This window comes from Pyxicephalus adspersus, chromosome 10, assembly GCF_032062135.1.
Source record: "Pyxicephalus adspersus chromosome 10, UCB_Pads_2.0, whole genome shotgun sequence".
In the NCBI taxonomy this organism is placed as follows: Eukaryota; Metazoa; Chordata; class Amphibia; order Anura; family Pyxicephalidae; genus Pyxicephalus; species Pyxicephalus adspersus.
Window position 1 is genome coordinate 21107287 of NC_092867.1, and position 24293 is coordinate 21131579.

The 24293-nt window shown below is 37.7% G+C and overlaps 1 protein-coding gene across 1 annotated transcript in view; it reads left to right on the plus strand.

Annotated features, from left to right (window-relative positions):
• The window catches only part of KNDC1 (kinase non-catalytic C-lobe domain containing 1), a 68188-nt gene that overhangs the window by 38167 nt on the left and 5728 nt on the right, over window positions 1-24293 (plus strand). Inside the window, exons 16-26 of the mRNA XM_072424863.1 lie at window positions 1007-1239; window positions 3610-4013; window positions 5033-5126; window positions 6684-6781; window positions 6980-7179; window positions 10923-11036; window positions 11460-11607; window positions 13495-13650; window positions 15975-16190; window positions 19466-19548; window positions 22205-22355. Of these exons, the coding sequence (XP_072280964.1) occupies window positions 1007-1239; window positions 3610-4013; window positions 5033-5126; window positions 6684-6781; window positions 6980-7179; window positions 10923-11036; window positions 11460-11607; window positions 13495-13650; window positions 15975-16190; window positions 19466-19548; window positions 22205-22355 (1897 nt within the window). The remainder of the gene's footprint in view (window positions 1-1006; window positions 1240-3609; window positions 4014-5032; window positions 5127-6683; window positions 6782-6979; window positions 7180-10922; window positions 11037-11459; window positions 11608-13494; window positions 13651-15974; window positions 16191-19465; window positions 19549-22204; window positions 22356-24293) is intronic.

Consider the following 24293-nt stretch of genomic DNA (forward strand, 5'->3'; position numbering starts at 1 on the left):
TATGAATTATTTATTGTTAAATAAGGGTTTAAACTTCCAATTGTTATAGAGACATACTTCTGAACCGACTATAAGTATGCCTGGGTTCTTATCCTGATCCTAAACAATGATGGGATACCAGCTTACACGTGGTGTGGAGAAGAGGTCAATACAATCAGATGCTTTTGATATATTAAAATCATTTTTTTGTATGTAGTGACAGTTTAATTGACATAAAGCAAGGAATTTTATCAAGTAGACCTGATAAAATGTAAATGCTTTTTTGTCACCCTGTACTGCTTGAACACCAATATAATCAAGAAAAATCATTAGCTTCAACTAAATAAAAAATATATAAAAAAAGATTCTTCCAGGAGTATTGATCTTCTGTATCTTCAGCAGTGCTCATTTATTCCGTCAGCCTATCCTTCCATCACCTCTGCCCTTTAGTACCAAAAGCAGTCAGTGGGAAAAACCATTAAGCCTTGTGAGGGACACAGGATGTTGTCACTATTTGAAGATTTGGTTTCACCTGTCCTACTGTCATGATGGGAGGGGAGTGGAGCGACAGGAGAGGTAAGTATTTACATTCTATATGTATGTAAAGGTTGCTAAGAGGCTTAATAGAAAGGCACTTACATAAAACATTCATATATAAAAACATAGGTAATTGGTTAATTTCAAACTTTTTTTTCTAATCTTCCTGGAGTTCAGCTTCAACCTAAGCCAGTATCTGGCAGGCAGATGTGGTTTTATTGTGTTGTGAAAATAAAACATTGCCTGGAGTTGAAAGAGTGTGTGCCCTGAAACTACACAACTGGTACTTGCAATGCAATAATCGAACAAAAATAACCCCACTGCACAAGTATATGCACCATAATGATTACAGGTATAACACAACTGGGAATAAACATGTACACGAAAATATTTAATACTTGCCTGATAATGTTGTTCTGGTTTAAAAACGCTTAATAGAACATATTCTACTGTACTATTCACACTTCACTGTCTCTTTCCCATTTTACAGAAGAGCTGTGATCGATTCTTCCCAGGATAATGAACCTTCACAGCTTCTAAAAAGGATTCCGAAGAAAGCAAGAAAACAGAGAAAACATGAAAAGCTGACCACAAATGAGCAGAACAATATATCAGATGAATGCAAAACTACAACCAGTCCGGCTATTACAGAACAAGAGGCGCAGCCGCAGCATCCGCCCTCTAAAGGGGTTGAAGAGACTCCTGCGATTAACCTTTTGGCAGGTAGAGAGAAACACAATGAAATTGAATGTTCAACTGTTAGGTCAGTGAGAATTGGTAGAAGCATCCCTCAACCAGTGGGCCATAAGCTCTGTTTTCTGTTGAATAAACCAGAACTAGGTTGTAACTCCTGATCTGCTAATTTGTATACTGATCAACTTGAGCATTGGATCATCATGACAACCAAGAACCCAGCAATGGCAGCCTTCGTAGTATCATTATTCTTTCTATGCAAATCCCATTTATACCACTCCTAAAATACCATGTCAATTTTATCCATTACATGTAGAGTAAAATGTGGTAAAAATTGTTTTACATCATGGGAGAAACATTTTTATCTTCTCAACTTGCTCTGCTGTGATTTTCTGTAAAGGTAAAACACAACTCATATAAGGTTTCCATTAACCCCTTTGTAATTTATTGGTACATTTTGGGGAGGGTTACATATAAAATCCTCCCCAGAATGCACCATTTAAAGCAGTGATCGTCAACTTTTTCGTACCTTTGTACCACTAAATACACGGACTTTGGACCGTGCATGTGCAGGGATATGTGCGTCACTCAAAAGGGAAGAAACTTCCCCCAGAGTGACATCATGATGCCAGAACCTGCCCACTCTCCCATCGCAGTTATGAGCCTGGGACACAACCCGCCCACTTCCCTGAGCCTGTGATCTGTATGAGGGACATGGTTCGTGCCACTGGCTGGTGCGCCCCCCCAACAGGGTCCTTCTGTTCCTGCTGGGGGGAAGGGCGCACTGGCCAGAGCCACGGACCACCAAAATTTTCTCACAGACCACCGTTTGGCTACTGCTGATTTAAAGTACAGAAGGACTTGGGACAGTACCAAAAGTTTCCAGCCAGTAAGTTCAATTAGCGAATCAGTGGTAAATGTTACACGTAAGATTTTTTTTGGTGGTAAACAAGCAGAGTTTATGGTGGTATCCTGCTAAATTTGTGTTTGATAACACCATGTGATTCCATGTGCAGCTAAATAGTTCAGAGGCCAACTCTGTCGAATTCCCCTCTAAATATAATATAAATGTCTATTGCTCTGTATAGGGGGGTTTGAACCACAAAAAATATATATTTAAGACTAGATGATGATGTCAGTGGCCTTTTTAATTGTTTAGGGCCAAGAATATTAGAAAAGGCACTTTTGTTTTAGTTATTTGTGTAAGATGAATTAAAAGACGTACATCTCCAGCTTCATGGTTAGCATTAAATCCGCCTGATCATTCCCTATTAGTTTACTTCTATATCTATTAAGTTTCTAGGCCAGGATCTTTGCATTCTATATTTAAGAGGGAGATGTGATGATGGATAGACCAAGTGGTACAATCTGTATTTAGTTTTGAAGTCAGGCAGATGTGATAGTATGGCACATTTTTACATACTTGCTTGTTACTTTTTTGTATTTTAATAAATGTGGATGGTTGTACATTAGCTAGTAGAAGATAGATTTTTTTCGTATATTACTTAGATGTCAACCACACAGGTTTGTTTTCAGTGAGTTCCCTGATTCCTAGACATTTTTATAGGGAGCAGTAAAGTAAATCTGTTATGAAGCACTGCAAAGCAAGAAGTACAGCTGATGCTTCAAGTGGGTAAAGATAGCTCACTCCGTGTACATCAGGGGTGTCTAAACTTTTTGTAAAGTAAGCCAGATTTGGTGAGGTGAAAATGTGTGGGGGCACACCACTTACCAGGGTTGGTGTGGGCGTGGTCTGCGTGGGTTCCACACAGCACACGCCCACCAGGGTGATGTGGGGGATTCCTTGTGCATGGTCAGTGCAGTGTCCGGTGTCGGTGCGGGCTCTGTGCTGAGCAAGTTCTTGGAATCAGAGTGGGCCTGGTCAGTATGGGTCCCCCACAGCACATGCCCACTATAATGATGTTTGGGACTCCTGTCCTGCCGATTACGCCTGCCGAGTAGCGGGCTGATAATTGCAAGGGGGTTGATCAACTCCAATGAAATATAAAATAGCTTTTTTGTACTCGTGTATTTTATACTATGGTCAGTGCTGGCGGGCCGCATAATATTCATTTTATGATCGAGGCTGCGGACCGGTGGAAACTTTGGACATGCCTGATTGTACATATAGACTTTTAAATCATCCATAGCAACACGAATTTGAATATACTATACATATTTATTATATTTACATAATGCTGATCTTTTACATGCATATCTAAAAAAAACAATAGGCGATAATTTCTCTCTAAAGAGCTGTATATACATTTGTTTTAAATTTTGACATATTGAAAATATCAGTGACAAGTGTTTAATGTGTCATTTAGTGGTATTTTGGGCCTTTTAAGAATGCACAGTGTGAAATCTCCTACACATGACCTTTCCATCTTGGCTTTAAAGGTTCTGAGACGCAGGTGGCGTCTGGCACGGAGAGTCACACTTCATTTGATGAGACAGAAATGACTGATTTCCAACCACAGACCACTGAAAAGGATCAACAACCACAAAGCCCTCAAGCACCAGCAGAGAATGAAGAGGAATTTATGTACGGAGTCTTCTCTGATTGTAACAGTTTGTGTACAAGTCCCGATTTCACCGAAGACAATGAAGACGCCAACGAGTTGTCGTTGGTGAATCAGCGGGAGAATATGTCCGTTTCTCCATCTGAGGTGTACAAGTGTGGTTCAGGCTGGTCAAGTGCATTTTTTGGGTCTGAGTTGTTTGATCCTGATGTCCAACATTATGTCAGCATACTTGGAAGACAGAAGGAGAAGTGTTCTAAGAGCATAGAAGCCAAACGGCTGGTAAGATTGTAAATGTCAAATAAAATGCTAATAATTCTGTTCTTTCTTAAAGCATGTTGTGGCATGAAAATTAAAAGTACTGTGCTATGCAGTTTTCCTAGTGTGACTTATTTCACGTTTTAATAATAAAATAATATTGTTGCAAGTTATATTTTAATTAATGATTCAGTTTGGCTTGGTTGAATCACTGTCAGTCTTTTCATATATTTAGGGATTTCAGCAGCAATAAATTTTCTTTCTTGATCTTTAAAAAAGGCAAGCAAGGGAGTCTGTAAAGTTATTATATATATATATATATATATATATGTATGTATGAGAACAACCCCTCTTAGAATCTTACAGATGTCCACCAGAGAGAGTCATCCTTCTTTCTTTCCTAATGACTGCTGTTACCAGTGAGAAAAATCCTAGTGCACTGGGGACATCTGTTACTGTGACAGCTATCTATCTATGGCAATTTCCCTCGCTTTGGGAAGATTTCTTCTAATTTCCTGTTGTTTTTCCAGGACAGGAAATGTAGGGACCCCCCCCCCCATCCCCCAACAGATCATAAACTCCCAAAAAAAGTAAAATGGGTTTCAGTACTTCCCTATACTATTTGAATCAAAACTGTTGTCCATATATTCACTTGAAAATCAAAAATTAAAGTCAGAAGTAAGTATGTCACAACACCAAAATGTCTTTGAGAGATGGGCAGAGCTGAAAAATTGAAAAGATGAGGGGGTTGCCATTGCTGCTACTTCTACGTACACCTACTTCTCTAACATTGCCAGGTTTCTCATTGCTATGCTCATCTAATGTGTTTGATGAGAATAAGCTTGCAGATCACGAGTTGTGATTTTTATGTAATTTCACTAGCTGCATGCTTGTTCCAGGTCAGCTGTAGATGGTATACAGTATGAATAATTATAGACTGAATACTGTAATTTGTTTCCAGGGAGGTAAAACCTTTTACAGCCATATATTAGTTACACTGCTTTTTATTTAAATCTGAAAATAAAAATGTAATTTCTTTCCAGGAACTTGAACAGCAGCTTGTGATTGAAACAAAGAATTACAGGAAAACCATTAAGCTCTACCAAAATCTAATGCAGAAAGGAAGGAAAAATAAAGGTAAAGGGACTTTGTATATTATGATAATTCTTTGTATCAGGACTGAAGAAAACGAAAAAAAACTGAAGGTTATTCAGACATGAAGTATAGATTAAAATGCTTTACCTTGTCATAATTCTTATTATGCATCACTAAGGAGGAGCCAGGGTATGTGATACACACTGGCATTATTATTATTATTAGCCGGTATTTAAATAGCGCCAACATATTACGTAGCGCTTTACAAAGTCCATTGCCATATCACTAACTGTCCCTCAAAAGGGCTCACAATCTGTTGTCATGATCATGTGTCATTAACATATTCCAAGGATGATTTTAAGGGAAAGACAACCTAACTGCATGGGAAGTTGGGATATTGGAGGGAACCAGAGTACCCGGAGGAAACCCACACAGACAGAGGGAGAACATACAAACTCCTTGCAGATAGCATCCTGGCCAGGAATTCTTAGCTATGTACTTGGGGTCATCCGTTATTACATGGAAGTGATATGACAATCTGGTAACGTAGGGGTTAAAGTGGACCTATCCTCAAAAGGTGAAAATTAGCATAGTTATAGAGATTATTTGGAAATATAACTTGTTCCTAAGCAGTCTGCTGCAAAATCTACCTTTTTGACCAAAACTCCTTCTAAAACATAGCAATGAACCTCCTGATATATAAAGGTGTGAAGGTAATCCTGTGCCTACAGACTCGTAGCTGTGTAGTGTGATATTTGGAAATGTCACTACTGTTAATGTAAGATACTCTAAAATGCCCTCTCTCTACGAATATGGCTGCCTCCATACAGAACAAAGCTTGGTAAGTCAGTAATGGGGAAAGATAAACTGGAAGAAGACATACAGATTAAGCTGGAAACTTGCCCTCTCTATTTTTTTAGCCTAACTTGCTTAGTTCAGTTCCTCTTTAAAACAGTGGTAATAAGTGATCAACAGTTTATATTGCTTGTTATGACACAGAGATCCCATTTAAAATGGGACTTGTCTGTGCCTAACCTTTTTCATAAGGTTCTGAAAGGCCAACTTCTAGTGGGTAATTCTTGGTTGGTAAACAAAAGATTCTACAAAGGAAGAAGTCTGAAGAGTACTAACTTTGCTTCTGCAGCCCTCACCTTTCTTACGCCTCTAACTTTAGGATGGTGTAAGTCAAACCCGTCCACAAGTCCTACTAGCAGTTTGTTTTGGCTATGTACTTGGGTAGCTTTATAGTGTTGCTAAAACACTTAGTACATTTAGATAATAAACTGAGATAAACAGTTATGTCTTTGTTGAAAATCTGACGTTTATTGGCAATGACAGATTGATGAACTGATTGGGAACTACCACTATGGAGGAGGAGAGCACAAAAGGGTGTCACTCGCTTGTCCTCCCTTCTGCATTGAACAGAACAGCATTGTGTGTACAATGCTTGTTTATTCATCACTGCAGTGATCATGAAAGATCATTTGAAGTGGCAATGCTCTGCCGTCTGTGCAAGCCTGTGCAAGCCCGGACAAGCACTGCTTCAGCATTTTCAGGACGGGATTGATAAAAAGTAATATGATTTTTTTTCTCCTTCAGGTTCTGATGTAAAAGAAATGCTACCCAAGCTTAAAGGTCATTTGGAAGAAATGAAATCCAAGGTGCAATTCCTTGAACTGGCCAAAAAATTACTGCAGGTAATCTTGTTTTAACTTGATGAGTACAAAAGTGAGTGGAAATGTTCTGCAACTGAACGCTGATTTAGAATCATTCATTTCACAATTATTAAGCTAGAAAGTTGATTTATGGAATGTTGGAAAAAAACTAATTCTCAGAATCTTATGGCTGTATTTTTATTATCAATCATGGATTTAACCATCTCCTTTGTGCAAAAGGTTTCCTATGCAGAACAATGGGGAGTTGAGCCGCGTGACCTTCCTACAGTGGCAAACCTTGCAAGTCAAAAGTCACTGAGCTCTTCAGAGGATGACGCCTTCCTTCTAATTTATAATGACCGAGGCCATAGCCGGGACAACACATCCAAAAACCTGCAAGCTGGAACACCTCTTGGATTGTTGGCTTACCTTTACTGCAGGTCTGCTTCAAGTTACAAATAAATCTATTCCTTACTTGTTTCAGTTATGGATACAGAAAACAATTTTCAGTGTTGAAAGAAGTGAGAATACTAACATTGTTTCAGCAGTGGCTTCTTATATTACTATGTGTAGGCTTGTTCTACAGAGCTATATTTGAAAGATTCATCAGTTAAGAAGAGACTCGATTGATTCTTAGAGGGCTGATATTTTTAAAGCTCCCCTGGGCTGGAGAGGATACACTTTAATTAGTGTTAATCTTGGTGATCCAGCAAACCAGGAATACATTTAAGTATTTTGCTATTTGTTAGCAAATGTTTTAAAACCAGGACAACATCCATTCCAGGTTTGCTAGATTACCCAGCTTCACTGATGAAAGGGTCATCACTGAAAAACTTAAAACAGGGCCTTATTCTTGAGTATAATAAATATGTAATAGATCATTAGGACAATACAACAATAAAAACAATTTGAGGACAATGGCATTTTAAAGTGGCACAAGTTACACATTATATATAATGATTTAATATAAAAACAGATAAAAATAAAAATAGCAGAACTTTATTAACCACTGTTTAACATGTTAAAGTTAGGCCACATGTACAGCGCATGTTCATGCATTGTTAAGTCTTTTGTTGTTGGAAAGGATTGTGAAAGATCCTTTCCAAAGACAAATATTGAATGTGTGTACCCAACGTTATCCTATATATAGCAAAATGGAAGTACACATAATTGCCATAAAAAAAGATTTTCTTCAGACCAAAACTGTTTGAAACCATTAGAACAATTGACATCCAGTCTTAATCTTCAGTTTGTAAGTCAAGTAACCCACAGTTCTATGGACAGTTATTCGATCCTTCTTTAAAGGGTGATATGTATAAAGGCTAGAAAAAAAAGACAATAAAGTGCAAAATTAAGGATATATGTGCGCACACACAACACAACACATACATATAATATATAATAACAAAGGTGCTTTATTGCTTGTCTGTGTTCTGGAATAATTTTAACACAAACTTGCAATTATGATTAAGTTTCTTTATCACATTACTGACCCAGGTACTGTTTTAGGTACCAGAGAACATTATGTACCCAATTAAAATGTCTTTATGAATCTAAAATACAAATACAAAAATTGCATTTGCAGGGAGCTAGAAGTAATGAAAGATAACTAAATTGAATTTGCAGATAACAGGCACTTTTATTGTGCACTAAGTAATTGCTGGAAACCAGTAATGTTTTAAGGACAGCAGTTTCTAGTGACATATCTTTAAAGTCTTGTCCTGTACTAGCTAATCATGTGCAGTTTGCCGGTCATTTCTATTGCTTTTTGGTTGAAGGAGCACAATTTGTATCTTACTTTTATTCATCTTTGTGGCAGACCAACAAGTATTTTGCTGTACTTGTGATGTTGGTAAATAAAAAAAAAAAAAAAACATGGGAACGTACATGTGTTGCAGAGATGTTCTGCATATGTTTGTTTCCCTGCTATGCATTTCAATGACTGAAAATACATTTATCCAGCAGTGCAACTTTGTTATTCTATGTTCGCCCCAAAACACCTCATCAAAGTAAATATGGTATATGTAGTACGTCCTGTTCTTCTTTCATTGCTACTGCTCCCCAGCTGTTCAAAGTAACAGCTGGGACCTGCAGATGCTGTTAAAACGTAGAACTTCAGAACCATGTTGGAAACACTGCTTAGAAACATGATTTAATACAGGGGCTGCCAACTGCCTACAGATTCTTTCCACCCTGCTTAAAAAAATTCTGGGGAAAATACTGATCCATGTTTGTGTTTGTAGTCTAGCTTGGGTGACAACCATGGCTGCTCCATAGATATAGCATGATTGTGGCCCCTTTAGGAAGGAAGTGTGTGATTTTTTGAATCACCAGGTGTCAATAAAAAAGCCAAACCTTAAAAAGGGAAACCTAATGTGACCACTATATCTAATGACTACTAATCTGCAAAATATTACTTTGTATGAGTGCACCAATGCTTTTATAAAAGGCTCACTGCAGGGCAGCCAGGGGCACTGTCCATATGCTTTACTATTTCACATCTGAACAACCTGCTGTGTTCCATTTCACATCTTATTCTCTGGATCATCCATAGATGATGGTCACTAATTACTTTTCACATTGGGGGTAAGAATGACAGTATAGTAGAATGGCATCTTATGAATCTCCACTTTTGTCACCTCTAAATTTGATTTTATGTGGCTTGTTTCCTGTTGTCAAGTCCCCAAAACTGCAGCCCAGCTGAGCACTTCATGTTGTTATTATTAACCAGCAGATCACAAGTTTTTTATCCTTTAGAAATGGTTTTCATGCAGTTATACCACAAGAAGCCACATCTGAAATTACACATTTTGTTGTGGCATTGGCAAATCCTCTTTTTACCCAGAAGAAGGACAGAAAGATTACAATAAGGGACCACACAATGCATAGAATCTGTAGTAGGTTAGCCCTTATACCGGTATACACCTGTAATTTTTTTACATTTCTTAAATTAAATTTCTAAATTAATATTAATATTAAGATAAACATATGTTTGATGTTTTTCAGGTCATTCAAAGCTTTCTTGTTTGTCTTTATAAAAATAAAAATTTTATTTTCTGTATAACCTAAAGACAAAAAAATCTTTATATTTTTTGCTACTTCAATCAGTGTCTGTTTTGCAAACAAAAAAAAACCCTTCCAAGAATCATCGGAGCATCCTTTTTCCTATTCTCTTGTCTATGCTACATTCTTATTGTTTGCTATCCATCCCTAGACAAGAGACTGCTCATCTCTATGCTAAGAAGAAGAAAGAGCAAGTTCTTTTGTAGCCATATCCTAGGGTATCCAATGCTACAGTGAGTGTTGTCACCCTAGAACAGGAAGTGTGTTATTAGCAAAACACCCAGATGCACCATAAAAGCTCAAATATAACTAACGCAGCTGCCAAATCTAAGAATTGGTAAGTTGATATATATATTTCATTCTTGGGTTTAGATACTCTTCAAGGCCTGTTGCAAACAATGTTGTAATCTGTGATGCAGATTTTCACTGGGACTACCTTTGTAGTTGCATAAATGTAAGTTCCAGCCATTATATGGGCAACTGGTTTATACAGAGCCTGATTTATTATAGCTGGAAGGAATACACTTTCATCGGTGAAGCTGGGTGAACCAGCAAACCTGGAATGGATCTGCTCCAGGATTCAAAACATTTTCTAGCAAATAGCAAATGTCTTTGAAGAAATCCATTGCAGGTTTGCTCGATCACCCAGCTTCACTGATGAAAACATATTCTCTCCAGCCTTGGAGAGCTTAAACAAATCAGGGCCAGAGTGTACATGATATGGGCAGAGAAATAAGGTCGGCTTGCTTCAAATGCCTATTAAATGTACACCGCTACAGTCCTACTAATGTTGGGGCTGTATAAATACTGTTTAATTATAAAAATATGCAGATGTATCTATCAGCATCACTTGCCAGGTAAATGAGCACCTATGCATCATTTTGTTCCATGTGCGTAACACTGTTCTTGTATACTAAATAAAGACCTTTAGATGATTGTTAGCTGTATTCCACCACACTGATGTATCCGAATATGGTATATTGTATTATGCTTTAAGGAAATGTCATTGAATTTTTATGACTGAAGAAAGTAAATTGAAAATCATGGATAAACATGCTAACATATCACATATAAACACAGTATTTATTTATAGTGTCCCTTGCCTCCATTTGTGTTACAGGAATGCTGTTCTGGATGGCTATGTGCAGCAATTTCTCTACACCTTCCGATATTTCTGTTCCCAGGAAGATTTGCTGCACTTCCTTATTGACCGTATTAATACCACCATGCCAAGGTACTAATTACTTATATCCACTCACCTGATACCTGAAAGCTTGTAGCCTACTTGTTTTATCTGTGGTAAGACTGTGAAATATTATTTTGTACATTGCATTTCCTGTGCTAGTTGTGTTGCAAATAGTATTCCGCTTTATCTTTTAGAGGAAGTATACCCTATTCATGCAGATCTTAGTTCTTTAAAATCTGTGTCATTTTTTTTGCAACTGCTAAATAACAGTCCACATAATAATCAGAATATTCCTTGCATTATTAGACCTCCAATGCCCTGTCAGTAAACTTTCAGTTGTTTAAGTCTTAGATATTGTCACAATTCATTGGATCTCATGACATTTGCAGTTGACAGTGGTGTGGTACGGCTAAATTAGGTCCATTTTTGTTTGCTCTTCTACTATAATCATATGGTTTTGTGTGCCCCCAGGGAAGATACCGACCTATTCTGTTTGAATACAAAAATCTACCATCGATCACTTATCCTGTTGCAAACGTGGCTCGAAGACTGCTGGCACATTGACTTCTCTGTGAATCCAAACTTGTTAGACAAGGTAGAAGATCTGAGCAACTCCCAGGTGAGTTTTTTTTTTTTTTAACTAAAAAATCTAGGATGTGCTGTATCTACAACTTTCATATCTGTATTTTTAGACTCCTATTTTTCTTTCTATCCAGTTTTGTATGGTTTGGTTTACTACATTGTGGGCTGAATCATGGGTCTGCAGATCATTTTATACTTTCTTGTATTTCTATAACGTTGATGTTACGCATCGCTTATGACGACGCCGTAAGTCATGTCAAGGGGGCTCACAATCTATTGTTCTTACCAAAATCATTAACAAGGTGAATTTTTTAGGGAAAGCCATTTAACCTAACTGCATGTTTTTGGGATGTGGGGAGAAACCCATGCAAATGCAGGGAGAACGCACTAAGGATGAGTATAGATGCTTAACGTCATGCCTGCAAGGTACCCAACATCCATGGGTTGACTCTTGGTTTCTTTTTCATCCTTGGAGGAAGTCTTTCACTTACAGGTTATATTGCCACCTAGAGAAGCATTGAAAATTGCAATAAACTGTAGGCCAGCCCAGCATTAGCCTCTCCTACTACCGGCATGCCTCATATTGTTTGCAATGTAAAGAACTTCTCCACTGGCACCTTCCACGCCAAGATGTTAGGCTTCCAGTCTACCCACAAGTTCTTGCTCAAAGTCTGGCAAATTCTCATATAAATCTTCCTTGTATAAAGGAAAGTGGGTTCTCCAAAGTGTTTGCATGTTTAATTATTGCATACAATTCAAATTTCGATTTCAGAAGCTTGAGTGCACAAGGTAATATTTTCAAGACTACCAAATTAATAATAATAATATTAATAATAATAAACAGGATTGTCATATTTCCACCTAACCTTTTTTGGTCTACTGGCCCACGGTGCCTATCACCGTTTGCTTCTGTTCATCATTACCAAACCCAAAGGTGACGTCACCATATCTTTGATTTGAATGCCTGCACTAATGTTCAGAATTTCCACAAAAAAAACAACCCATCAGCTGTCTCCTTCCTTTACTAGAGGAATCTTCTGCCTTCTGTAGACATAGAGGACACTTACCACAAACTTTCTTGTCTCTATGGAGGCATGGTTTTGGCTTTTGATTTCCCATCTGCAACTTGGATATTTACCAAAGTGCTGGCCCAGTTCTTGTATGCTACTTGCTGTGTTCTTATAGCATCCCTGTTGTGAGATATTTACACAAGCTCCTGGGAACAGTGAGCATGGGACGTTGACATCCACACATTACAGAATTTCAGATTCAGCCTTTAGAAATACTGAAAAAGCCCCATCTTTGTAGTATTTGAGTCCTGGACACCTTCAGTGCTCCCTCACTGCATTCCTACTGTAACAATCTACACCAAGTAAGCTGAATAGGTAAGCGACTGTGTCTCTATAAGGACAATAATTTTCTTAACTCCTCCTATTTTTCCATTATTTTTCAAAAAATATTACTGTGGATAGGATTGTATGCAGAATGCATGATTTATTATATTTTTGTATTCTAAAACTTTTTATAGCACGGGTATGACATTTGGCAAAACAAAAAGTCTTGTTACTGTTCATTGAGTTTTACCTTGTTAGCTGAAATACTATACAGTTCTTTTCCAAATAGTATATGTTTTTCAAATCTTGTTGAAGTAGACCTCTATATTCTTTAGCTGTAACACAAAAAAGCATACCAAGATTTTCTGCGCTATGATTGACAGTTTTACCTTCAGTACTGCTTGCTGGTGAAATTACGTATGCCAGCTCCTCCTGTTAGTTATTTCTTCTGATGAAGTAATCAGACAGTAGTATGAGGGTTCTAATATTCTTTAGGGAATCTGTGAAGGTATAAAAGAAGCTGATTGAATACATCCACCTTTTGTGGTTGCTACAGCTAATCATTTTAAAAATGTTTTATTCCTTTTTAGAGTCTTCCAAAAGACGAGCGTGGTGAACACCTGGTATCAATGCTGCATGAGCTAACAAATAAAAAATACACCATCTCTTCTCCTGAGAAAAAGGACGACACCAAATCTTTACATTCACTCTGCACCAAGTTTTCTGAGGATACCATAACCAGGAAGGTTTGTTTTGGTTCATTGAGAATTATATTGTTATGGCAGTGTTTGCTATTGTAGTATTTTCAGTGAAGCTGGGTGATCCAGCAAATCTGCAATGGATTTCCTAAAAGTAATTTGATATTTGTTAGCAAATATTTTCAGTCCTTGACCCAGACTTATTCCATGTTTGCTGGATCACCCAGCTTCACTGATGAAAGAGTATCATCTCCAGGCTTGGAGAGCTTTAAAAAAACCGGCCAAGTAGTTATATGGGAACTTTGTGGGCTTTAAATCGATGTACAGATATGGATAGCAAACTAAAATGTACACCTAAAGTAAGTTAAAAATTACATCCTAACAGTGCCCCCAAAGCTGCTTCTCCTCACTGTGCTGCCAGTCTCGGACTTTCTGCTCTCATTACATACAATGTGGTAAGTTTTACTTTGATCGGGAGGATGGCTAGAGCCTGGTCTATGTTCCCAGAAGATCAGGGGTGTAAGGAATAACTTAGGTATTACTATTTCTCCAACCTTGGACTAAATTGAAAGTGGGCTCAGCAGTGTGGAAGGTATTTGCTTTTACTTAACAATTCTAGTTTGGCTTTAAATGTACAAACAAATGCAGTAGTCACTAGTGAAAGCTCTTAGCATAGGTATTCTTTCTTTTCCCTAAAGGGCAAATCCTATTGTACAACTCCCTACTCTCAGTCCAGTTGAGATCTGCAGCGGTGGGCATTTATGCCAACACTACTGCTGCTTCTTTGTATGTGAGTGCAGGATGCCTTGTGACTTACAGTACATACAAGGTCCTCTGGACCCCCTATCATTCATTCTGCAAGACTGAGGCCATCTAGTGGTGGAAATGAATTACAGCAGAAGACATTGCCAGAGTGTGTATTGCAGCAACAAGTTTTTTCTTTTGAGACTGCTGCTGGGGGATTATTATAAAAAAATCGTACAGACTCCAACCCAGTGAGTGTTTTGGTAGACTTAGACTTGCATTTTGAAAAGAAGCAGTAAAACACCAGCCACTTTTAGCACTGCAAGCAGGAATGCAGGAAGAACAAATGTCCTGATCACTATATACTTAGGATTGCAAATACATGTATAAATTTGTTTTTTTCTTACCACTTATTAATAGGATTTTTTTTAATAAAGGTAATGAATTAAAACTTATTAAAAACTGTGGATTATGGTGCAATATGGTAAAGGGTAATGAAAAAGATCTATTATTATATTTAGTAGTGTATACGAGCAGAAAATTCAGACTGGTGGTAAAATGATCAACCTGGGGAGATTTTTCCCTGAACACATATGAAGTTATTAATCTCACTGATGTGTAATTTGTTATTAAAATGGCCAACAGCCAAAAGCTGTTGGTTTTACTAAGATTCATAGTGTCAGAAAAGGTGATGATGCATGGTGCCTATTAAATTCAGTTTCGGCTAACCAGTGTCTCGCCTCTGTACAGGAAGTCTGACACTGTTCTATTTTAATTTTGTTACTATTTTTCTGAACTATAGAAACTCACAAAAGTGTAGTGTTCCATGTAAAAAAAAAAAAAACGATTCAAAGCATTGCCTATGAAGGTTCTCATTTATCCAATTTGTTGCATCTCTAGTAGCAGTTAGTTTTATTCAGATGGACTTGTATCTTTATGGCCAAAAACATGTGGGTATATGACAACCACACCTACAGTAGTGCCTTAAAGTTTATAATCCCTTTAAAATGTTCTATATTTTTCTATAAATGTGATCAAAAACATTATCTGATTTTTCTAAGTCCTAATAGTAGATGAAAAAAGTAGGTGTGTAAAAACATGGATCACAATCCGTTTTAGAATTCAAACCAATGGCTTTTATTAGGATGAGTTCAGAGCTCTCTGCGTGCCACTTATGTTCCTTTACCCCAGAATAATCAATCTCTGTCTTTATAGAGCTGGCTTTGTGCACAGTCATGTTGGGACAGAAAAGGGTATTTTCCAAACTGCTGCTACAAGGTTAAAAGCTTGCAATTGCCGTAGCAATATTTCCCAATTGAACTTTCAGTTTGAATCAGCTAAATTCATTCTAGATGCCTCAGAGTTTTACAGTTTACTTTTATTTAGAAAGCTGCTACACCTGAGCAGATACTCTCAGAAAATGCAAGATGTATTTAAAGGAGGTCATAGCATTGGTAGTTCCATTATGGATAGTTTTTTGTTTAAGATTAAGGCAAGGCTCTCTAGATATTGGCACTGAGGCCAAACATCATCATGTATGAAAGTCATGTTCCCATTTATAGGATATATTCATGTGGTAGTAGCTGGTGCTTGAAATGAAACTTTACCAATTTTGTGTTTTGTTGTAGAGTTTTAACTGGAAACTCTCCAGAGGTAATGGACTGCAAATAACCAATCAAAGGGATAAGCAGTATACAATATCGGCAGCTTTACCTCGGCCGTGTTACCCTGGCACTGTAGAAGATCTGTCATCCTATTATGTGAAGGGAGAGGAGGCCGGACCATACTCCATACACGAGTGCAGTGTTCAGCAGATCTCATCACAGCTCACTTTACTCCAGGAGGTTAGTATGGATTGATATTATTTGTACAACTTGCCCAACAACCACCCAAAATACACTCTGCAAGTCTGGTGTGTTAAAAAATAAAGTACATTGGCTGCTTGTAATAGGTAAAGAGCAATGTTGCATCATTCCCCATTGAAAGTAAGTATTTTATTTTCTGGATAACACTAAAAGCTAAAGTGCTTGCATTTGGTACTAGTAGATCTATTTGTATTTATGTACTTTAGGCTGGAGAGCAATTATGGGAAGAAAGTAGCTAACAAATATTCTTACCATTATTCTGGTAGTTGTAGACATTGTCTATAATAGTAAATAATACAACCTTTGCAGTGCAAGAATCAGTACCTTTATACACACACTAGATTTTTGTCATTGGAAAGGATCTTTTACGATCGTTTTCAACAACAAACAACTGAAAGACGAATGAACGAGTGCTGTACATACAGAGCCATTCTGGCTTATGGAGAGGGAAGGAGGGAGAACTAGCAAGCAGCACCCCACTGTGCGCTCTCCTCTTCACTTCCATTGTGGTCATTATTTCTCTCGTTCATGGATCTTCCAAGATGTATCCATGAACGACATCAGGGGGCTGCTATTCATGTGTCAGATTCTCTTCCGAGATCAGTACTGCGGCTCATATTAGCCTAGAATAATCTGACGTGTATACGTAGCCTATATCCTTTCTGGTTACAGATATACTTAAAGTGTTATCAGCTACTTTGGCACCTGGATATTTTATCTTCATTTGATCTGCTAGGAAACTGATAATTTTGTTTCCACTAAATATAAATGACCAATAGGTTGCATACAGTGATCACAAATAGAACAATGGGATCAACTGCATCCTCAAATAATGTTATTAAACCAAAGCATTAAAGAGATTGGGAATTTGAAGATACCTCCTTGTTCATATAATTAATTTATTTTTTATATTCACTTTTATTGTTCGTCTTCTGGTTAAACAATAAGATTAAGATAACATGTTAAACCACAAATGGACCAGGATGTGTAGTGTGGTCTATTCATGCTTGTTTCCTTCACCATTTTACTTCTAATTATAATAACGTCATTTCATTGATAAGACATAATTATTATTATTATTATTATTATTATTATACAGTATTTATATAGCGCCATCATATTACGCAGCGCTGTACAGAGTCCATAGTTGTGTCACTAACTGTCCCTCAAAGGAGCTCACAATCTAATGTCCCTACCATAATCACCATGGCATATTGACTTTTGACACCTTGTAACATGATGCCACAACATCTGTTCTATTTTAATAACCTAATGCTTTTAGATAGCTGTATAATTACAAGAAAAATTGTAAGAATATTATTTGACTTTATTCAGTGATTAAAGAATATTTTGCCGTGAAAGAGCTGCCAGTTCACAAGTTTGGATTAATATTTTCATGTAATATAAAATGTATTGTTGGTGCAGCCATTGCCTGTGCATTGTGAAAGCACAATAAATGGCACATAGGTTAAGCCACTTTGAAATTCATTGTCAACACACATTGACCAGATCAGATGTGCTGTAGTTCACCAGAGGGCATGCTAATGTGCTACTGGAAAAAAATAGTGCATGTTCAGTATTTTTTGAGCATTCTGGTGCATTTGAATGAGCTTCCATAACACAACACATGGTAATTTTTTACATAGCTCACCAAAATGAGGGTGTGAATGGGCCTTAAGGAAAAATGTTAAAAAGGGTTCAAAATTTCCTAATGTGTCATGGCCTAAAATTTACACCTTACGCCTCAACTTGGGTCATAATCTTTATCTAGTTTTGATTGCACATGGTTTGCATGGCCTGTAGGTGTAACTGTTGTCTAGACTAATGAAAAGCATACTAGGGTTTGTTTCATTGTCCTTTCAGTCACTCTGACATTGATAACATATGCAAATGGATGGTAAGCAGAAGTTGTAAGAACCAGCGTTCAATGGGAGTAGAAGTACAGATTATTTTTTTTTCCAAGACTAAAGTATCTGATAGCACTAGAGGGAGCCAAATGCTATCACTTAAACTAACCATAGCCATTTATAAGCAATCCCACTAGGCCAGGGTGGAGCTGCTTAATTTTGGCTAGGTACAGACGTTCAATAATTGTCATTAGAAAACAAATGGTTACAATAATCGATTATTCACAATTATTTTGAACAATCAAATATAATCCACTAATAATGTACACACACTAGATAAGATTGTTTCAACGATGCAGGAAGTGACGTGTACCGGAGAAAGTGTATCACAGAACAATCCACGATCACTAAACGACCGTACACACAATGGATAGCGAATGATCGTCGCCCAATCAGATCCACTGGGACAGTCGTTCGTTTCCAGTGACATTCCTCGTTCATTGGCGTCATTGACCAGTCGAGAACATTGCATAAGGCCAAACAGCCCTTTTATAAATTCACCATTACGTGTGATGATACTATAAAAAAAACCATTTAGATATGACATTTTCTGCATTTACAGTGTAGTTACTCCAATGATGGGCATAAACATTGCTAGCACAAGCAAATGCTCTTTTTTTTCAAACACTTGTATGCCATTGTTATTATTATTATTATTAATATTATTATACAGTGTTTATATAGCACCAATATATTTTGCAGCACTGTACATTAAATGGGGTTTGCAAATGACAGAGCGATGTAGACAATGACACAGGAGGAGGAGATGACCCTGCCCCGAAGAGCTTACAGTTTAGGAGGTGTTTTAACAATAACAGTGTTATTGTATATAGTTGATAAGTATTGTCCAGTTTATGTGCCTGTCTAGGGGTACTTGTAGAATCCAGGAATAGATTCCCACATTGAAGCCAACTTAATAACAGTTATCACTGTTGCTTTCATATTTCTAGTAAGAAATCTTTGCCTGCTGGTGGCTGCATTCATTTTTTAAGACTTTTTTTTCTTCATATTTTCATGATGATCCTGCAAAAAACAACCTTTTCTAGGCTGACAACACTCTGTATTTTTGGATGGGGCCAAGGTGGGGGCCAAACTAGGCTTCTCTCCTAAATTAAACTACACATACCTCTTCTTGTCCATCTATATTACATATCTGGTGGGGAGATTTGTAATAAATAGAAGAAAGTTTAAATGGAAAATAATATTGTGTGAGTTTTTCAATTATAAGAAGTAGCAAGGAGCCTGCATTTCGGGCAAGATCAAAATAAATTGTCTGTACTTGCTTCATACATAGATAATCTGTAATGCTCCTGTTATTTATTATGTATATATTTATTTCTTTGTTAGGAGATGTTTCAGAAGTGCCATCCTGTACATTTCTTGAACTCTCGGGCACTAGGAGTTAAAGACAAATCCAGCATTGTGGCAAGGTAAGCATAACAAGAATAGATCAAGGCTAGTCATGTATTCAGTGTATTCATATTCGGTGTATGGGGGCCTTACTATATCATTGTGGGCTGGAGGAGGTACGCTGAATTCCTGGACCAGATGTGCAGAGACAGATGAGCAGCAGCTACATGAAACTATGCTCTGGTTAAAGGAGAACTTCACGCTTTTTTATGATTATGTATACATTTTGCAGATCAGCTTAAAGCTAAACTTTAGCTTAACTTCAGTCTTGTACAGAATAAAGCCTGTATCAATATTGCTTGGTTTCATTTTACAATTTCATGGCACATTGTGAAAATTAGGGAAAGGGGATAACTCCGGCAAGAAGGGGGTGGGAACTGCCCATGCCTTAAAGGTGGCATTAGGACTTTTCACCTTAATATGTATTTCAGTAGCCACAAAGGGTATAAAACCATTTTGTGTGTACCAGATATCTTTGAAAACTCAGTTATTAGCTAGAGACATCTGCTGCATGCAGCCTTTCTGTAGACCAAAGCTATGGGGAGGACCCAGCAGGCCCTTTTAGGCAGAACTAAACCCTCCTAATAAAAAAAAATGTGCTATCAGGCAGGTCCTTTATTGCAGTAGGCACAGGTGATGTCATTCTGTAAAATAAATTAATAATCATACCTGCCTGATTGCAGTACTTTAAATACATTCACCTGTTCAATCACAAGTGTCACCATCTTCCTTCTTCTCTTCCTGGTTTTGATCTTTGGCCATCTTGGCTGACTGAGCCAGGTTTATATAACTCCCACACAGGCATGCTGGAGTTCATTTAGTCTGGACAGCAGCAGGGATAGGATATGACAGTTTTTGACAGATGATAGGGATCAGGCAGGTAAGTTTATTTCAGAAGATTTTAGCTGCATTTAGAAGACTACAAGAGGTATGTGAATGGAGGACCTCACAAGAAATAACTAGTGCCGGGTCTCGGAGGCAAAGTTTAGTACTGCACATCAAGGTTTAAGTAAGAATACACCTGGAATTCAGCTTTAACACTGTATGCAGTAATAAAGGACCTCATCCCTGTATTAAACCCTGACATAACTGGTACACATTCTAATTTGCTACTACATGGGACATTTGTTGGAGCTCTCCTTTCTTTTATTCTGTTTTTAGGTATGATTTATCCAGGATTTTGCAAAGAATAAATGACATGGTTTTGAATAGAATCCCAATTTGTTGTGCAGAAGGGCATCAGAAAAAGCCTGCCTTATGCTCCTATTTAATTCTATGGTATTGCTAACAAACCCTATAAAAGCTCAGAATTTTTCCTTACAAGAGATGACAAGTGTGGCAATGCCTGAAATACAATAGAAAGTCACTGGGAGGGGCCTAACTAGAAAAATCTCAGTAAAGTCTTGTTAGAAACCTGAACCATATTACTTTGAAACATATTTGTTAATGTGTGTTGAAGCTTACACAAAAATGTCACCATGTTCAGCTTCTGCAGATGTCGGTAGGTTCTTACCCTAATAAAAGTTGTAGGTGTATCTGGAAACTAAAAAGCCTTCATCAGTCTGCATCACCAGTATACTTGTGTATATGTAGCTAAAATCAGCCTTGTCAGTAAAGAGTTCTGCTTACACCCTTCACAAGTTTAAATAAAGGCAAAAAGTTGTGATTCTGCTGGGAACTTTGATCTGAAGGGACGGCAAAGATTCCGGAAATGAATAGTGGCACAGGTAAGTATTCAATCAATGGCCCTGTTTTATTAAAGCTCTCAAAGGCTGGAAAGATTACACTTTCATCAGTGAAGCTTGGTGATCCAGCAAACCTGGATTGGATTTCATCAAAATCATTTGCTAGCAATTGTTTTGAATGCTACACCAGATCCATTCCAGGTTCACTGGATCACTCAGCTACACTAATGAAAGTGTATTCTCCCCAGCCTTGGAGAGCTTTAATAAATCAGGCTCAATGTCAGAGTGTGTTTGAGCATGTTAAAGATACAGCCAATCAGAACCCATGTTGTACTGCTCTGACATTCTTAGAATTTAATAACTATAAAAACTGTTGGTTTGAGTTACTAATTACAAGTTACTAATTACAATAAATACTAAAATACTAAGATTTTGTTAGAAAAAATTATGTGCATTGTGAGATTATCACAGACCTGAACCCAATATTCTCTGGTGGAAATCAATTACTGTCATTGAAACACTTGACCCTGGAAGATTCCCACAATGTAATGTTTAAGTGAATGTCTAATTCCCTGTTTTATAAAATGAACGCTATATATCTAAAATCCTCACATAAGAACTGTCTGGACTGGGCAGGGCCACCAATAAGAATTAAATTACCACTAAAGACCAGAGTACAAATTTTGGGAAATGCAAGTAGTTCTTATTTTTAGATGAGTTTCTATTTGAGGCTCATGTAACTTAAGCTACATATACATGCTAGATAGTTATCAGCTGAGACGCTCGGACAAGAAATGTCATGCACACAGTGGTCCCTTTATTTTTCTGTAGATAATATTTGCTTTTCAAATACATTGCAATGTATTCTTTATCAAACCTCATCCATTATCTTTCTTTATTCTGAGATTTATGTAATACCTTCCCCACTTCAGCTAGTTTTTCTCTTTTATTTCAATAAATTTTTGTCTTTTGTTTTGTTTTGTCTTTCCAGAACATTCTCATCGGAGGCTCTGCCAGCTGAAGTTAGCAGTCTGTTCTCTCCAGCGTCTACACACGATAAGTACCTGCTGCAGTTGTTGAGGTTTGCAGACAATGTCAGTACGTGGGTGGCAGCTGAGATTGTTACATGTCACACGTCCAAGGTTTGTTTTGAATATATTGAATATGATCTTACATTATAAAGTCGTAGCCCTTAAAGCTGAATGCAGGCAATCAAATAAATACACAGCTGAAATATATAAGCGGGAGCTGTTTTTAATTGCTTGGATGCAGTTATAGAATAGAGTCTCCATTTATATAAATACAGTGAGGGAAAGAAGTATTTGATCCCCTGCTGATTTTGTACGTTTGCCCTCTGACAAAGACAGTGCTATGTACAGTGCTGCAATTAACAATACAACCCTGATTGGTCCACAGCATTATCTCTCCCTACTGTCAGAGTGCTGCTCTGCAGGGGTTTACAGGAGGCTGACAGCACACTGGATATAGGCTCTTAAAGCTGAACTCCAAGCTGACAGCAACATATACAGTTGAAATACTGTTTTACCTGCTTTTGAAATTGTATTTCTGTCCTGTATTTTACACAGCCCTTGGTGACCCAAGATACCTTTACTCCAGGTATGTTATACAGTCTGGTCACTTTCCAACTCCAGATTGTAAATGGACAGTAAAAGTTCAGCAGACCCGATTGCTTAAGGTACTATGACCACTAGGGGGCGGCATTACGGCACCTCTGGGACTGGGACTTGCTGCTGCTTGCTGACCAACCTTACAGCAGCAAGAAGCACAAAGTGAAGGTGAAAGTGATCATACTGAGGTCTCATACAGGTCAGGGTGGCATTTGTATTGAAGGTATCACTCCTCTCTCTATTCAAGTTTCCCTCTCTTCCTCATATCTGTATAACCCTCTTCCTATCAGTCTCTCGCTTTCCCCTTCCTCTCTTTCTGTCTCTTACTTCTCCATCCTCTCCAGTCTCTCTCTCCCTTCTTTCCTTCTTTCTCTGCTTTCCCTTGCCCTCTACTTCTCTCCCCCTCTCTCTCTCTTCTCTCTCCCTCTCCCTCTCCCTCCCCCTCTCCCTCCCCTTATTTTGTTGGTTTGTGCTTTGCCAACAGTTCAACCATCAGAGGCCAATACTAAGTCATGTTCAGTTGCTTATTCAAGTTGCCTTTTTTTTATATCACCTGAAAAGTTAATATCACATGTTTCATACAAAAATGATCACAAGTAACCAATGAGCTGGCAGAAATAAAGCTTATTTTTTTCAGCTTGGTGGACATTCTTTTTCAGATGGTCTTACGGTTTTAAGTAAGAAATGTTATCAGTTTTAATAATCATATGAAGTGGTGAATTGTTGTGATATCTGTGAAAAATTTAGAATATGTAATCAGAATAACTTTTTTACAAATGTGATTGATTAGATAGTTTATATTTATTTTGCAGATCATCTACATCTGATTTTCTTTAGTTCAGCCATTCTTAACCGTTGTAACATGGAGGAACCCTTGAAATATTAATAGGCTGCATACACGTCAATGTATTCTTGTCTGAGATAAACTGTTGTGCTCATCTTGGGGGGGGGGGGGATCTGGCATGTGTACAGCAGTCCCCCAACATTTTAGTGGATTAATGAAAGATTAATCAGGAATGACCACTATGCATGCCAGTGGAGGAATGCACAGCGGGGTGCCACTCCCTCATCTTCCCCCTTCCCCTCTCTATAGAACAGAATAGGCACTGTGTGTACAGCGCTCGTTCTTTTAGCTGTCACTAGAAACAATCACAAAAGATTGTTTCCAGCGACTAAAATAGGGTGTTTGTACATAGCCCTAAAGCTGGGTCAGAGTAATTTACAATAGGAACAGGTTATGGAATGGTAGCTTGTTGCGGGTTAATTAATTATATGGCCTGAAAAGAAATGCAGACAGGAAAAAAATGTACTTGATGATCAGTGATGAAATCTTCACTTACATTAAAATAAAACATGTTCCCCAATATATTAGCGGTCAGTCATGAGCCCATTCACATTGATGACCACTGTAAAAGGGACTATTTTTCTTAGTGGGTCATTGGTAAGAATGAT